General features: G+C 40.4%; 1 protein-coding gene across 1 annotated transcript; it reads right to left on the bottom strand.

Annotated features, from left to right (window-relative positions):
* Window positions 1–248: 248 nt before the first annotated feature.
* EXOSC9 (exosome component 9) lies at window positions 249–15,497 on the bottom strand. The gene is made up of 12 exons (XM_020781463.3): window positions 15,338–15,497; window positions 14,425–14,519; window positions 13,213–13,332; window positions 13,015–13,117; window positions 11,059–11,196; window positions 10,389–10,471; window positions 9,809–9,941; window positions 8,417–8,505; window positions 7,487–7,633; window positions 3,023–3,207; window positions 2,285–2,357; window positions 249–479 (listed from the first exon to the last, which is right to left on the bottom strand). The coding sequence occupies exons 1-12, from the start codon at window positions 15,401–15,403 to the stop codon at window positions 404–406; spliced, it is 1,308 nt and encodes a 435-aa protein (XP_020637122.3). The 5' UTR covers window positions 15,404–15,497; the 3' UTR covers window positions 249–403.
* Window positions 15,498–17,027: the final 1,530 nt, after the last annotated feature.

The raw sequence follows: 17,027 nt of genomic DNA, 5'->3' as shown, positions 1-17,027 counted from the left end.
ACCTCTTAGCTGCATCTGCAGAGCTAGCACATTATGTTTTGTCAGAAAGTACGAGACCTTCCATATTCCTTATTCAAGCTCAGAGAAGCACATATAAGAACAAACATAGCAATGCATGTATGACCAAATATAAGAAGTCTGTATGGATTTTACAAAAGTTGGAGCACCAAGAATTATTTCAGTTCAACCTTATGGTCAGCTGCTGCTTCCTTTCATGGTCAAGCAAACAAAGTGCATCAGACCGTCAATGAAAGTGGGACCAGAATATCCAAGGGTTTATTTAAAAAGCTATGTACAGACAAGCACACTTGGGAAACGGTGTCCCATTATAACTCCAATAACACACAAAAAGGCTGGTTTTGAGCAAGAAACTTTCAATGTACTGTACAAAAACAAGATGGATTTATTTGGCAGCTCTTTTCTTCCTTTTTTTGCCAACTGGTTTTTTATTCATGTTCTGTTTGTGGGAAGCCTCTGTTCTGTAGTAGGAAAAAGAGCTTTTTAGTATACATAAAATTATTCTTTTAAAACTGCTTCATCAGAATGGTCTGTAATATTTTAAATTTCACTTAAGTAAACCAAGCATATATGTTTTTATGATTGAGGTGAAACAAGAGGCACAGACCTATACATGCATGCTATCCTTAGTGCACCTACATGCTTTCTTCATCCTTACTTGGCAGAAAACGCAACTGATGACTGTGTGAACAGCAGTGAAAAAGTCCAGTCAGAGCCCCTTTCCTTGGCACTACTGTCAGTGCCTTTAAGGGCAACCTCTTTAAAGATCTACTGACAGGCACACACTAAAGTCTTCAGAAGGCTGATCTTGCCACGACTAATCCATTTCTCCAGTCAAAGAACATGGAGCTGCAGGATACATGCTGTCTTATCAGCAGTTCTATAGAACACCACACTCTTGGTGCCAGAATTAACATATGCTAACAGTTTTCCTGGGATAGGAATGCTCAAGAGGAGGATTATGCCTTCACCAGCTGGGGGACTGAGGGCCCCGAGGAGATTGCTCCTTGCCCCAAATAGTTTCCAGTCAAGAGGAGACCATGGGTGCTGTAGCCTGAAACTCTTAGTACAGTATCAGGTTTAATTCCAGCTTGCCAATTAATGTTTGTATGTTATACAAATGTCTACTTTTTATCAAACCTGGATAATAAACTGCTATAGACTGTCTAGCTTATTGTGGTCACCATGCTCTGGGAAATGTTGGCTTTCTCAAAAATGCTTAGGAAAGAGGCCAGCAATTGTCACATTTGTGCTCAGAAAAGAAACCATGGAGATCTCCCACCATGTGGCAGACACTTTTTCCTTTCTTGTTTCTCTTACGAGCAATTGTACCTCATGGCTTTATTAACTTTACAAGTGGCAGTTCTATAGGGATGTGGTGGCGCTGCAGGTTAAACTGCAAAGCCTCTAGGCTGCAAGGTCAAAAGATCAGCAGTTTGAATCCACACAGTGGAGTGAGCTCCTGTCGCTTGTCCAAGCTCCTGCCAACCTAGCAGTTCAAAAGTATGTAAAATGCGAGTAGATAAATAGGGACCACAAGAGTGAGAAGGTAATGGTGTTCCGTGTCTAGTTGCGCTGGCCATGTGACCATGGAAACTGTCTAAGGGAAAACGCTGGCTCTATGGCTTGGAAACGGGGATGAGCACCGCCCCCTAGAGTCGAACACGACTGGACTAAATGTCAAGGGGAACCCTGGCAGTTCTAAACAAAAATATTGCTCCACTCAAAACCTTCCAGATTCTTCAGATTGTAGGTTGTCTTCTACTTCCTGCACTTTTTTCATTTATTTTACAATAAAAGCTGTAACAATCAGGCTTTCTTCATTCTCATATGAGCAAAGTATTCTAGCTTTTAAAATTTTATAAGTTTTATTATTTCTTTGTCTTTATTCATTTGTCTCAATATTTCTCACACGGATCAAGCTCTTGCTTCAAAAAACTCCTGACATCGTGGAAATTCTATACTTCAAATGCTTTTTCTGCCTTTTCTATAGTTGCTTGTGTTGAAGTTTGCAGTTCTTGCTATGCAGCAGAACCAAGAATGCTTCCTTTTCTGAAGTGCTCACAAACTCTACTAGAAATGAGACCTTCAGGAAAGATGCTTTGTTTGGTGTTGCATGCTCTGCCCACCAGAGAACTGGAAGCATTTCCACCAGTAAACATGATCAAGGATTCCAGACATGTAGTTCAAAGGCCGATCTGAACTTTCTCTTGCACCAACCATCTTTTATGCCAAACATAATCCAGGAGCCTGTTATTGAGGTTACCTGTTCTGTGTTATTTCTGGCTCTAGAATAACAACTTCTTCTTCTTCACTGTCGGATAACACAATGGTCTCATCTAGAAGACACAAGAAAATTGTTGCTTGGTATCTCTTTTCCGAGGACTGGTATATACCATGCATGCATATGGCTCAGTCCAGTCCTATTCATGTCTTCTCCAAATTAATTAATAAACAGTCCTTCCTCACTTTGATTTTCTATACCAGTCTTCATATTTCTGGCACTGGTTAGTCAGGCCTGAAAAGGTTCCACACAATCTGGAAGTTCCACATGATAAAACTACCTGCTCTAGTAAACATGGAGATAGGATACCATGTGTGTGTGTCACTTCAAACATATAAGGCAGTACCTGTGCTATACTTTAGTTTCAAAACTGCACATCACTATAGTTCTCATAAATATGTTTCAATTCCTAAATGCTACAAACTTTTTCCTTCAACTGCAACACCAGGCAGGTAATGGAAAAACCAGATATTCCAGACAGACTGGAAAAGGGTTCAGTCAGAAAAGCTGCTTCCCATCTTCCTGTAAAAACATTCAAAACTGCATTATTTCACCTTGCTACACATTTAGCTGTCTCATTAACTGTTCTTTTTTATCTAAAATTATGCAGCAGATCAAAAGACCTATGGAAACAAATCTGTAACTTAATCATTCTTTTCCACTTTACTTAAAATCTTTTCAAACCCTGTATCGTTTAACAAAAACAAAAGAGATACTAACCTTTCTGATTTCCAGCAGCACCACCTCCAATTTCCATATCCTGGTCTTCTGCTGGTATACGTTCATCCTGAGCAACTTCATCTTCCTCCTCTTCTCTTTCAGATCCCTCAAAATCTCCCCATGAATTTTCAAGGCCTTCTCCAATCTGGGCTGTGCCAGAAGTCCACAAAACAGGCTTGGCCAAACTAATTTCATTGAGGAAAACTTTTGAAGTTATGCAAAATTCATTACAATATTGATAGGCTGGCTCAGGTATGTCCTTGATTTTGGGCCATAATTTGCTCTGTATTTTGAAAGAACAAAATTCCGCCCATCCTAAGTACTTTGTACAACTAATATGAGGTAAAGAAATATCTCTGACAGAAACGCTCTTCTGACAAATATTTAGCCAGCTAAATACACACTGATAAAAGGACAATGCATGATATTCCCTAGGATGCTTCTGAAAAATAGCAGTTTGCACAGTAATCGCGCAGCTGTTATCCATGTGTTGCATGCAGCTGAAGTACCCTCCTTCAGGGTCATGCTGAATCGGAATTCAAGGTTTGTTCAGCACTGCATGCCGTTTGTTTCCTACCAAGAAAAATACAGTACCCTGTTTCCCTGAAAATAAGACAGGTTCTTATATTATTTTTTGTCCCCCCAAATGCATGAGGGCTTATTTTCAGGGGATGTCTTATTTTTTTCATGTACATTTATTCAGATACAGTCATGTCATCTGGTTGCTGCACAATGGTGGAGGGCGGGCTTTCACTTAACTGGGGCATATTTTCAGGTTAGGTCTTACTTTAGGGGAAACAGGGTACTTCCAATAATGTACCAATTACTAATGAAACTATCTCAAGGTGAGTCAACACCACTACTCTGTTATGCAGTGCAAAAATATTTTTTTTAGATGACGTCTCTGCTCTTAAGCCATTCATGAATTTTTACATCTGAATAACATCTTCCAAGTCCCTGGTGCCTAGATGCTATACTGTACTGACAAATGCTTTCCCAAAGCTAGATACCTTGTACTCCAATTTTATTCTTTTATGTTCTATTGTTCAAACAGCAGGGAGCCTTGTGAAACTGTGAACAGCAGCGAGTATTTGGCAAAAGCTAGAACCCATATGCTGACTTTCTCCCCACAGAGGACCTAAGGCCGCTCACAACAGCTAAGACTATACAACAATTTTAAAACAGTAAATAAATACTATATTAAAAACAAATTAAATATATATCAATGTAAAAAAACAAAATTAACAATTTTGAAACATTTTAAAAAATCTCTAAGTTAAATAAACAAAGCATCCCTGAGGCACTGCTTAAAAGCCTCCCTGAGGAGGAAGGTCTGTGCCCGATGATGAAAAAACAAGGGGGGGGGGACAACCCCACTTCTTGCAGCAGTACAAAGCTGGTCCTCTCTCACATCCTCTCCAAACAAGCCTGGGAAGGTAGTGGAACTAAGGGCCTCCCCAGAATATCTTAAGAGCCAAGAAGGCTCATATGGGGTGATTTTTGTTGTTGTTTAGTCGTGTCTGACTGTGAAGGAGATCAAGAGAGTGTGCCGTCCTCCGTTAAAAAGGATGATGTAGAGGAAGGCGGATGTGTGGAAGGGGTGCTGATAGAGCTGGACCAGACAGAGGTGGTGACTGAGAGGGCCGAAGAGGTGTGTCTTGTGGAAGAAGGAGGGGAGGAGTTGGATCTAATTATGTGGGAGGAGATAAAAGAGGAGAGAGGCGCGCGGGAGTTTAGAACCTGGACGGACTTGAACATTGACAGACCAAGGCACAGAGGGGTCCAAACTGAGCCCATTCTCGACCAAAGCCAAAAGTCTGAAGCGACGCCGGGATTTCCTAATTTGATGACAGGAGGGGGACTATTGCCGGATCCGTCCTTTTCGGGAGTCAGAGGCAGAGGTATTGAACCCCTGGAATGGAAAGTGTCGGTTTTCCCTCTGAATTACCCTGGGGGAGGGCGGCGTGTGATCCGGCCCGGGCCAGAGTATCAGAAGAAGCCTTTGGAGGGCGATTGGGCCCGCCACCCGTGCTGCGGCACGGTGTGTGCGCTGAGGAGCGCGCCTTTACGTCAAATGACAGACCGGGAGAAATTTGGGCCAGCTCCCTTCTAGGAGATCAAAGCGCGGTTCCTACTGTTAGATCTAAGAAATATCACTTGTTGCCTGATCGTTTGTTGCAGGATCCGTTTGATCCTCTGGAGTTAGAAGCTGTTTATAATAAAATACTCGTTAATGAAGCCCGTGATGAGCCTCCGTGTCTTTTTCCCGCCTTCACCACAAGTGCCCCCCCGCTGGAGAAGGACCTTCTTACACTGACTCTTCATAACCCCATGGACCAGAGCACGCCAGGCCCTCCTATCTTCCACTGCCTCCAGGAGTTTGGTCAAATTCATGTTAGTAGCTTCAATGACACTGTCCAACTATCTTGTCCTCTGTCATCCCCTTCTCCTCTTGCCTTCACACTTTCCCAACCTCAGGGTCTTTTCCAGGGAGTCTTCTCTTCTCATGAGATGGCCAAAGTATTGGAACCTCAGCTTCAGGATCTGTCCTTCCAGTGAATACTCAGGGTTGATTTCCTTCAGAATGGATAAGTCTGTTCTCCTTGCAGTCCAGCATCACAATTCTAAAGCATCAATTCTTTGGCGATCAGCCTTCTTTATGGTCCAGCTCTCACATCCATACATCACAACAGGAAAAACCATAGCTTTGACTATTCGGACTTTTGTTGGCAAGGTGATGTCTCTGCTTTTTAAGATGCTGTCAAGGTTTGTCATCACTTTCCTCCCAAGAAGCAGGCGTCTTTTAATTTCGTGGCTGCTGTCCCCATCTGCAGTGATCACGGAGCCCAAGAAAGTAAAATCTGTCACTGTCTCCATATCTTCCCCTTCTATTTGCCAGGAGGTGAAGGGACCAATAGCCATGATCTTACTTTTTTTTGTTCAGCTTCAGAGCAGTTTTTGCGCTCTCCTTTCACCCTCATTAAGAGGTTCTTTAATTTCTCCTCACTTTCTGCCATCAGAGTGGTATCATCTGCATATCGGAGGTTGTTGATATTTCTTCTGGCAATCTGAATTCCAGCTTGGGATTCCTCCAGTCTGGCCTTTCACATGATGTATTCTGCATATAAGTTAAATAAGCAGGGAGACAATATACAGCCTTGTCGTACTCTTTTCCCAATTTTAAACCAATCAGTTGTTCCATGTCCAGTTCTACCTATTGCTTCCTGTTCCACATATAGATTTTACAGGAGATAGATAAGATGGTCAGGCACTCCTATTTCTTTAAGAACTTGCCATAGTTTGTTGTGGTCCACACAGTGAAAGGCTCTTGCGTAGTCAATGAAGCAGAAGTAGATATTCTTCTGGAACTTTCAGGCTTTCTCTATTAATGTAGCGCATGTTAGCAATTTGGTCTCTAGTTCCTCTGCCCCTTCGAAATCCACCTTGTACTTCTGGGAGTTCTCGGTCCACATATTCTGAAACCTGCCTTGGAGGATTTTGAGCATAACCTTGCTAGTCTGTGAAATGCGTGCAACTGTATGATAGTTGGAGCATTCTTTGGCACTGCCCTTCTTTGGGATTGGGATGTAGACTGATATTTTCTAATCCTCTGGCCATTGCTGAGTTTTCCAAAATTTGCTGCCATATTGAGTGCAGCACCTTAACAGCATCATCTTTAAGATTTTAAATAGTTTAACTGGAATGCCATCACCTCCACTGGCCTTGTTGTTAGCCAAGCTTTCTAAGGCCCACTTGACTTCAACTCTCCAGGATGTCTGGCTCAGGGTCAGCAACCACACTATCTGGGTTGTCCGGGACATCCAGATCTTTCTGGTATAATTCCTCTGTGTATTCTTGCCACCTCTTCTTGATGTCTTCTGCTTCTGTGAGGTCCCTACCATTTTTGTCCTTTATCATGTCCATCTTTGCACGAAATTTTCCTTTAATATGGGGTGATATGATCCTTCAAATAGCTTGCAACCAAGCATTAGTCTTTAAGGTCCCACTGTTTGCTATTCTTCATAAATAAGTTTCTGTGTTGATTATATGCTCCCCAGATGTCAAAAGCTAGGTCCAAATGTTCCTCAAGACCTCTTTCCCCACAACCTCTTTACCCCCTCTAGAAACAAACCTACTGACCTAGGCTGTGTGGTTGTTTTTTTAACTGGCCTCTAGAGTGTATTTTCAGTAAAAATATTATTTGAGAAGAACAGAGAGTAAAGGTTATGGGAATGTGCTCCAAGTTCCAGGGACAGGTCTGTGCGGCCCCAGACGTCTGGAGACTGTTCACCTCTGTGTAGCTATTAGCATGAAAGATCCAGAGTTGTAAACATTACAATGGGAAATCTTCATTTCATTTTATGCTGTGCTTTCCCTCTCCAAGTCAAGAAAAGTGATTTTGTCTTAAGCGTTTGCATTGAGAATAATAACACAACCCCTTGTATGGTGCAGTAAAAAGGATACACTTCTGAGGGAGGAAATGCATTTGCAATTATTTCTTCTGCTTGCACTTGTACATCTTTAGTATCAACTGGGGCCTCTTCTATCTTAAAAGCAGTTATTCTCTGGTTAGGAATGGATTCTGCAAATCCACATTTCCCCCCTTCTTTCCTATTAAAAGAAAAAAATCCTTTATAAACCTAAGTTTGCATCAACATCTTAAACAGTTCATAGGTTACACACACAAAAACCCTGTTTCTTTCCAGATTTTATTTTACATCTCATTTTTAAAAATATGACTTCTATCACTGAAGTGGCTCAAAATTTATACAATTAATATTAGTCAATTAGAAAAGTAAATAAAAGTAAACCAACATAAAATCATGCTTGTGTATATGTGTGTGCATGATTCAAAGATGGAAAAGTCTTTCTGGATTGTCAGAATGCATCAGCTAGCACAACTGTATGCAGAGTGGATAAAAATTACTGATTTTTAAAAATTGAATTGATTTAAATCACTATTTTTTAAAATATAAATTCCAAAAACAATTCCAATTTTTAAAAATATAAATTGTGATTTTAAATCAATTTGATTTAACATACATTGATCCTGGCTGTATGTAATCCAAAAAAATAACTTTTCCATTTTTTGCTTTGACCATAATTAATAACACAAATAAACTTATAACTGCCCTTTAATTATGAGCACTGGGGCTGGCTAAACTAAACAGCAGGCTGAACTGTTGTCACCCAAGAATATCTGGAGTAAATAAGAACAAAGTGCAAAGATGAAAACCAAGGTGACATGGCAACAAGAGAACAAAGTGAGGTGCACTGATGAAATGCGGAGGAGACTAAGATGCTGCCCATACATTTTATAAAAAATGTGACTTATTAAGTTTATAATTTGCAATCTACATAAATGCATGTATCATGCCGAATTTCAAAACTCACCTAACTTTTTGATCATTTTCCAAGGCTTTCTGAATTAGCTCTGTGATTTCTGCTACTTTAACTCCTGTTATTTTGCTGCATCTCAGAACCTGTAGTAAATAAATAAAAACGGCTAACTTTTTTATTAGAGGTCAAATTTATTCTATGTCAGAGGCAGACAAGTTCATAAGATCTGGCAGAAGAAGAAATGGAACTCAGATACCCTTTTCCCCTGAAAATAAGCTCTAACCTGAAAATAAGCCCTAGTATGATTTTTCAGCATGCCTGCAATATACGCCCTACCCCAAAAATAAGCCCCAGTTAAGTGAAACCCTGCCCTCCACCACTGTGCAGCAACCAGAATATAAGATAACTGTATTTGAATACACGTAGATTGTTGTACATGAAAAAAATAAAACATCCCCTGAAAATAAACCCTAATGCAATTTTTGCAGCAAAAATTAATGTAAGACCCTGTCTTATTTTCAGGGAAACATGGTATATGCCACAGTATATGCCAGGCAGCGAAAGATCAGTTCACAAAAAAATGACTAAGAGGATGGCAGGAACTGAGATCATAGCCTTGGTCTCAACACCATTTATAAGCCTTATGGGAACTTCTTGCCCTTTGAACATACAAAAATTAAACCTTTAAAACTATCAAAATGTTATGTAAAGAGCTTTAATCACTCATATTCTAAAATATGAAATAAAAACCTTTCATCACATTTAATTGATTTAAGTAAAGGTAAGAGTTATGCGTTCTGTACAAAAATAAGCACCAGTGGCATGTATCCATCGATTGCTGTACATCAAAGGTGGGCCAAGGTGGCCCTCCAGATGTTTTGGGAGTGTATTTCCCATAATTCATCACTATTGGCTTGGTTCGCTAGTTTCTATACATGCAATCTCCTGCTTCTCACCCTGCCTCTATCACATACATACATTGTACACAACACACTGATCCAGATTTATACCTGTGCAAACATAAATTCCCTTCTGTTCATAGAAAGAACAGGGATGATCTAGTGGATGTTCTTCAATGGAGGTAGAGGAGAACAAGGCAATGTTTTTGTCCTACATCCTCTTTCCCCTGAAACAAGACACTGCACCCTATTCCAGACACTGGAGACCCTCCAGAACAGTCTGGGAAATAGAGCTGAGAACTATCAGTGAAAGGGGAATCAGAGAACAATCGCTATTCCATCTGGAGGACCATCCAGAGCTAAAAGAACTCTGCAGAAAACAATCTCAACCCAGCCTATTAATTTTGAATTACTTATTCAGTTCAAGTTACAGTAATATAAATTGTTACCATTATACGTAAAGAAAGAATCAACAAGCTGTGAGATATCGTCTACTCCTCCATGACCACAGTTTAAGTCTCCAAGTTTAAGTCTCCAAACACATTACCTGATCTTTCAGCAACATAATTCCACCGCTGGACTGAATTGTACAAATCTCACGGTGCTTATTCATGGCAATCACAAGGAGACCATCCATTACCCGCTCTTCCTGTTCACTGGGGTCAACTAATAAGTAGGTTCTAAAATAATATTAAGACAAAGAATAAGAATTCTATCTAACAACAGGGCATACAAGAAAATCAAAATAATTCAGTGGGATAGACAATATTAAACATAACACTTAATGCAGGTTTTATTTCTATGTATTTCACCAGCACATGTGCAATGTAGCATGGATTCTAGCAACACGTGCTTAGGAAACACATAGAAATAAAGCCGGCATTAAGTATATAATTAATATAGAGACTATTCAGATGATGATAGTTTAACCATATTTTAGCTTGCTTTTCAGCTATCTATCTCCCCAAATTGTTCATATCACTGAAGATTGAGTGAAAGTCAGGATTAAAATGGTATATTATCACAATCTAAAGAAACCTTTCTGTAGTTTCTCTTTGGTGTATACATATCAAAACTCTATCAAAACTGGCAAACTGCTTTCAGACAGGGGAATGGTGGTCACTTACCCTTGTTGGAAAAAAGCAAAGCTTACACAAATAGGCATATGATGGATACTCAGAGGGACAGGATCCCGTTCCTCAGGGGTATACTGAAGAATCCAATAAACAACATTTAAAAAAATTTAATCAACTACATATATAAAGCAAAAAGCAAACACTTCGCTGGTAATATTTTTTTACAGAATACTTCACTTCTAAGCTTACAAGAAAATCTGAAACCACCTTTTTGCACATTAAAGCAAATCAAACTTTTTAAATCACTTTTATTACTTATAACAGAATTTGCAGGCCTTTAACGGGGCCAAGAAGAACATTATTACATTGAAAGGGTGTGGGCAAAGTATGGCCTTCCAGATGCTGCTATACTGCAATCCCTAGCATTAATCATCATTAGCTTAATGCACAGTCTCCTGCCACACAATATTGGTTATATATTTATCGGAAAACACTGTACCTTAATAAGACTAAATAAGGGATTCCTTGTGTTCTTACACCTGAATAACATATTCATATTTTTAATACTAAAGGTTACTTTATTTGCTGTCTTGATATGCAAAGATAAAATACAAATTGGCAAACCACCTGGATTTTAGCTTTTTTTTTTTTAGTAGAGCTTGTGAGACTGAAGTCAACCAAGTACACAGTAAATGCAAACACTGATCCCAAAGATAATTACCAGTGTTACTTCTTCTCCTTGCACAGACACATCTGGCCTCCGAAAGTGACACAGCGCCACAATTGCAGCTATACTTGCAGCATCTATAATATTTCCATTATGATTCAACACATGAAGGTCCACACGAATTTGCCACACCTTGGACAAAACAAATGATTCAAATGTCTTCATACAATAGCAAAATATTGTCTGGCATATGTGAGCCTAAACAGCTCTGCTATGTTTTGCCCAAATACTTTTAAGTCATAAACCATTACATGAGTATTGTGAACTAGAACAGTATGATTTTGAAGCAAAAGCCCAAAACTCATGGGAACATAATAGTGCACTTGCATGCATGTACATGCATACACAACCCTTCTAGTGTCTGGTTGTTTCTCAAAGATGAGTAAAACGGCACAGGGAAATGTCTCTATGGAATATTTTCCTCTTGCTTTTTCAAACAACCAACACTATATTGCTGTAGGTGAGGGCAGAGTCACAGCAAAATAACCTTTATGGTTCTCTTTCATCAGGACAATGAACACAAGTATCTATATAAAAAAAATATTTGCTATACATAGTAGGACAGTACATATTTCTTCAGAACTTTCAGCAAGGTTGTATATGAACTTTGGACAGCCAGCATGGTGGATAGAATGTTTGACAAGGGCTCAGGAGACCTGGGTTCAAATCCCATTCAACCATGAAAATTCAGTAGGTGACTGGCAAGAGTAAACAACTCACTGCACATCTCACATGTCTCAAAAACCCTCTTAGGGTCCTTGTAAGACAGAAGTGACTTGATGGCACATAATGACACATATGTACTCGTATATGGGTCTCATGTAATACATTGCTTAGAATTAGGATATTAAGAATTAATTTCAAGTCATTATCACCAATCATTTATTATTTATAGACACACCTAAAAAGGGTGACTCCTGACTTACAAGTTTTCTCTAGCATCCCCACTTTTACAAGCATTCCAATATGAAATAACACCACTTCTTCACATCCAAAACTCACTTATATGATTACTGTGACTGTAAACTAATATGTTTAGGTCACCAGATATAATGGCAATTTGGGGAGGAGTCAGGGAGAATAGAGAAAATAGCAGCACTCAGAAAGGATGGCTCAGCAAGCAAAAAAGAGAATGGAAGTATAAGAGAGAAATGAGAAAACAGCAGAAAAGTGCCCAACAAGCAAGCTAGATACAACCTGGTGGTGAGGAAAGAAGACAGCCAAACCAAGGGGAAGGGTGTCCAACAAGGAAATTAGAAGGGAAGAGTGATAAAACAGAGAAGGAACATACCAGAAGCAGGCAAGAAAAGAGGAGACACAAGTGAGAACTGAGAAGGCAGCAGAGATTTCATTTATAAGACAAGTAAATCCTCTGAGAACCAAACCCATTTTAACACTGAGTCTAATCAGAAATAAGGTTCTGATTTACAGTGGCTGATTTTACAAGTGTGACCAGCCTAACCATCATCATCTTCACTTACAATTAGGCTATAACTGTTATATACTAAAACCAGAAAACCTAAGCCCCTCTCTTCAGGGGGCTTAAGTTTACAATCCAAAAATATAGTGAATCAGATGTAGACTTAATTATACTTAGAATGCTCCCACTGGCATCAGTGGGGCAAATTAGCCATACCTAATTTAAATCTGATTGGTTTCAATTGGCATATTCTAAGAATGGTTAAGTCTGGATTCAACCCATGATACAAAAAGGACCGGGGACTTTGAAAAACTAAGAACACGGCAAAAATAAATGTGTCAAAATAATTAATTACTATGTTCAATGACTTTACAGATAAAGAATATAATGAAGAAATAAATAAAGGACAGATTGAAAAACTTGATTATGGACATGTACAGAGAATAAAGGGGATAATTTTAAAAATAAAATAGATCCTGTAACAAGCTACCCATAAATTGTCATATTTCAGAATGTTCACAATCACACACCTTTTCACCAGCAACAACACAGAGAGATTCAGTATCTATGCACTTGGAGTTCCTTAGGCATCTTTCCAACAGCCGATTCAATTTTACAAGTAGCTCTGATTGTCTAGAATTAAAGAAAAAGTAGTAATAATAGAGAAAGTAAAACAATAGGGTTCTTGGACTAACTATGTTTCTGACACTGTGGTGTGAGTCTCATACCTTCCCGGTTCAAATGCAGGTGAGGCCATAGGAGAGAGTTCAAGATTAAAAAAGAGTATGCCCTCAGTTGCACGATTTGGCTTTGGAGACACAAGTTCACAAGATACTTGTCCAAGAACTCTGTGAAAACAGAAAATATGCAAAACAGAATCTTTTAGAATACAGTTTCAATATATGTTTTTTAATATATAAATTTTAGGAAGAATAAGGAACCATTTAAAAATGCCAATCTGAATATATTTATTTTTATTTATTTATTTTATTTATATCCCTCCTATCTGGTCGGATCAGGATCACTCTAGGCGGCTAGCAGCACATTTACATAGAATAATTAGTGATCACCTTGTGGTTTGTAGGTAGTATGTCAGAAAGTAACATGACGGGCAAAACTTTATTGCCTTACACAATCTTTTAAGTGATGTTAACCATTTTCTGGGGTGTCACACATCCAGCCTTCCCTAGGAAATGCATGACTGCCCTTACACACATGATTGTTTACAAGTGGTTTTTACCCTATATTTTTAAATTCCCTATAAAGCAGCAGATAAAGAAAAAAGAGAAGATAAAAAGGAATGTGAAACATAGAAGACAGTCTTATATTAAGTCAGACAAATGGTCCGTCCACCTCACTGGATACACAGACTGGCAGTGGTTCTCCAGCATATCTGGCAGAAATCAGCCCTGACCTTATGAGGAAATGCTGGGGATTGAACCTGAAACCGTTCATATACAAATCATGTGCCCTACCCTTCCTTGCCACAGGATGTGGTGATGGCAACTGGCCTAGATGCCTTTAAAGGGGGATTGGACAGATTCCAGTAGGAAAAGTCTATTGCGGGTTACAAGTCATGATGGGGATGTATAATCTCCAGGCTTAAAAGGAAGGTATCTCAAAATGCCAGATGCAAGGGAGTGATATCAGGAGACAGGTATCTAGTTGTTTCATATGCTCCCAGAGGCATCTGGTGGGGCTACTGGGAGATACAGGAAGCTGGACTAGATGGGCCCTTGGCCTGATCCAGCAGGGCTCTTCTTATGTTATGCTGAGCTATGGCACTTTGCCAGCTGGCCATCTCTTGTTCCTTTCATCAAATGTCTCCCTTGCCAGTTATACTGAGTAAATCAACTTTATGGAAAGAAGCGGTTGAGTGGAAGGGTCACCAGTGTAAAGGGAATCAATTATAGATGGTTGCATCACCAAGCGCGAGATACCTAGTTTTCCCAAGCTCCACGATGCAGCAGCCATAGTCGGTACCAAAGGAAATGCGGAGGTTTCTGTAGTCATAGCACTGTCTTCCATCCAGGCGCTACAAAAACAGCAGAGCAGGATTACAGAACTAATGCATGAGACTAAGAGAAAAAAAAATTCTACTGAAATTGAGGTGCACAAACCTAATGCAATGGTTAAAAAGCGCTTCAAAGTTACCAGATTACCATAGCACACTTTCCAAGTCCAGCTTTTTATAGATAGGGACCTTGTGTCTTCAATTAGTTATGTAAGAGAAGGCAAAAGGCTCAGCTCTCCCTACATCTGTACTGTATCTCTTTAGCTATCATTTGGAGTTTTGCTATTAGGCAACTGTTAAAAACCCAGAAATCCTCTCTACTGGGAACATGTTATCAGTGAGCCCAGTGAATGATATATTGCCAAATTTGCTTCACCACACTGAGCTTTTCAGAGATGCCTCTTGAGGAGCAGTGGGCACTCATCTAAATGACATCTCCTCTTCCACTACCATCCCACTCCTCTGTCAGTCAAACAAGGTATTAAATACAGTACTTGCTTCTTCCATAATGGCCCTGCTATCTTTTCACCCCACAAAAACCAGTTTTCTTGGGATCATTTTAGGGTTGGCAAAGATGCCCCTCGTCCCTATTATATAGTTGAACACAAAATCAGTGGCGGTATCCCTTCCAGCCCTACAAAAACCGTGACCTCGGAGAAGAAATCTACCGTACAAGTGAAATAAGAATGTCATCAAAATATCTCTCGGTCCCTCCTGGACCCGGTTTCAAAAGGAGGCTGCCCGCACGTGCCGAGAAGACCGATGCGCGCTGGCCTCCGCGCCACATGCGCGTCCGTTGCGCGGGTCTAAAAACGCGACACGACCCCGTCCTCTTATACCTTTCGCTCCTCGATCGCCCGCAAGATGAACCGCTTTTCGCAGTTCGACAGCGGCGTCTCCTTCATGGCTCGTGTTGTCGTCCCCACCAGCACCGACTCAGGGTTTGGAGCTGCCTCACCCTGGCAGCAGCCGCCGCCGCTCTGATGACATCATAGACGCGCGACACGCAGGGAAAGCGCGGAGGTTTGAAACAGAGTCTCAAGGGGGAGCTTCCTTTCCCCTTAGCAACGGGGCTGCTCAAAGGAAGGAAAGTTGGAATAAGTGGGAATCGAGTCGCTGCTGTAGTGTGTGTGTGAGTGTGACGTTTCTGATTGAGTGGCCATCATTTAAAAGGAGGAGGAGGAAGGAAGCTCTCTCGCTCGCTCTGTGTGTGTTTCCTTTTCTAAGAAATGTGCAGAACAGAAAATATCTACCTTACACATGCGAAGCATCGACCTGCAGCAGTTCTAAAATGTTTTAATAATGATGATGATGTTAGAACTGCAGAGCTGGAAGGGACCCTATGGATCATAAAGGCCAGCCCCTGAGGCACAGCGGGGAATCAAACTTTCAACAACTAAGTCACTGGACTCTTCTGCAGTTTGCTTCTTTAAATCGCTCAAGTGATCGCTTTATATTTATTGCTTATTCTGTGATAACTTTTTAAAACCCATGGAAACGGAGCTATAGTAGTGATCAGCGGAATTGCTTTCAAAGTTAAAAGATCCAGTAGCTATGTGAGTTGGTATCATAGATTTCTCGTGACAAAGGCAAGGGGAGGGTGCTCCTGGGTATGGCTTTGTGGGTTGGAGCTTCTGCAACCAGGAACTGGGAGGTTGAATCCCCGTTATATTTCCCAGGATATGGGCCAGCTGAGATCACTCGGGATGTGTGTGGCTCATAGGGTTCTGCTCACCTCTTTTTTTGTTTTAAATGTGCTGAAAGAGAGCTTTGTTCTAGCGAACAAGTGGGTCATAAATTAAATAAAGCCTGGAGATAAAAATGTTGAAACTGAGGCTATCCTACTTTGGGCATATCATGAGAAAGCAGGATTCACTGGAAAAGAAGGACGGCAGCAGAGAAAGAGGAAGACAAAAGATGAGATGGTGTGACTCCCTAAAAGAAGCTACTGGCTTGAGTCTGAAAAAGCTGAGCAGGGTGGCTGAGGACAGAATATTTTGGAGAGTGCTTATTCATGGTGTTACCATAAGTTGGAGGTGACTTGAAGGCACACAGCAACGACAATATGATTATGTACCCTGTCTCCTGTGATACCATGGGCAAGCTGCAGGCTCCTAGGGTGCTCAAGGCCAAAAGGAGAGGCTGGTAAACCACTTATATGTGCTCTATACTTGGAAAAGGCTGAGAAGGTTACAATAAGTATGAATCACTTGATGGTACACAATTATTCTTTATGTATGTCATGCTGTGTATACTTGGACAGAACTCGAAAGAAGATGCTCATTAATGTGCTGTGATTCTTGCTAACACAATGCTGGAGTAGAAATACATACTTCTTCCATGCATCTTTCACACTCAGCATTGTGCAGAAGCAAAGGTTTTCCAGAAAAAGAGGTGAGTAGCTTCCTGGTTGGTGAATAGGGACCTCTGGATTTGTTAAGGAAGCTTTGCTATAGTGCGGTATCAGTTATAATTTAATGCATCAAATAATCCAAAGGGGAGCATGGATAACTTTAACAGAGGTGTCTC

Source organism: Pogona vitticeps, chromosome 5 (genome assembly GCF_051106095.1).
Source record: "Pogona vitticeps strain Pit_001003342236 chromosome 5, PviZW2.1, whole genome shotgun sequence".
In the NCBI taxonomy this organism is placed as follows: Eukaryota; Metazoa; Chordata; class Lepidosauria; order Squamata; family Agamidae; genus Pogona; species Pogona vitticeps.
This window is presented reverse-complemented; position numbering and strand designations above follow the sequence as displayed.

What these genes read in the sequence shown, in the direction of transcription:
- EXOSC9 (XM_020781463.3), bottom strand. Translation starts at nt 15,403, where the DNA reads ATGAAGGAGACGCCGCTGTCGAACTGCGAAAAGCGGTTCATCTTGCGG. An exon ending in TTTGCTTTTTTCCAACAAGG is followed by an intron (nt 9,942 to 10,388) that starts GTAAGTGACCAC and finishes ATATTATTTTAG; the next exon opens with AACCTACTTATTAGTTGACC. An exon ending in TGCTGCTGGAAATCAGAAAG is followed by an intron (nt 2,358 to 3,022) that starts GTTAGTATCTCT and finishes TGTGTCTTCTAG; the next exon opens with ATGAGACCATTGTGTTATCC.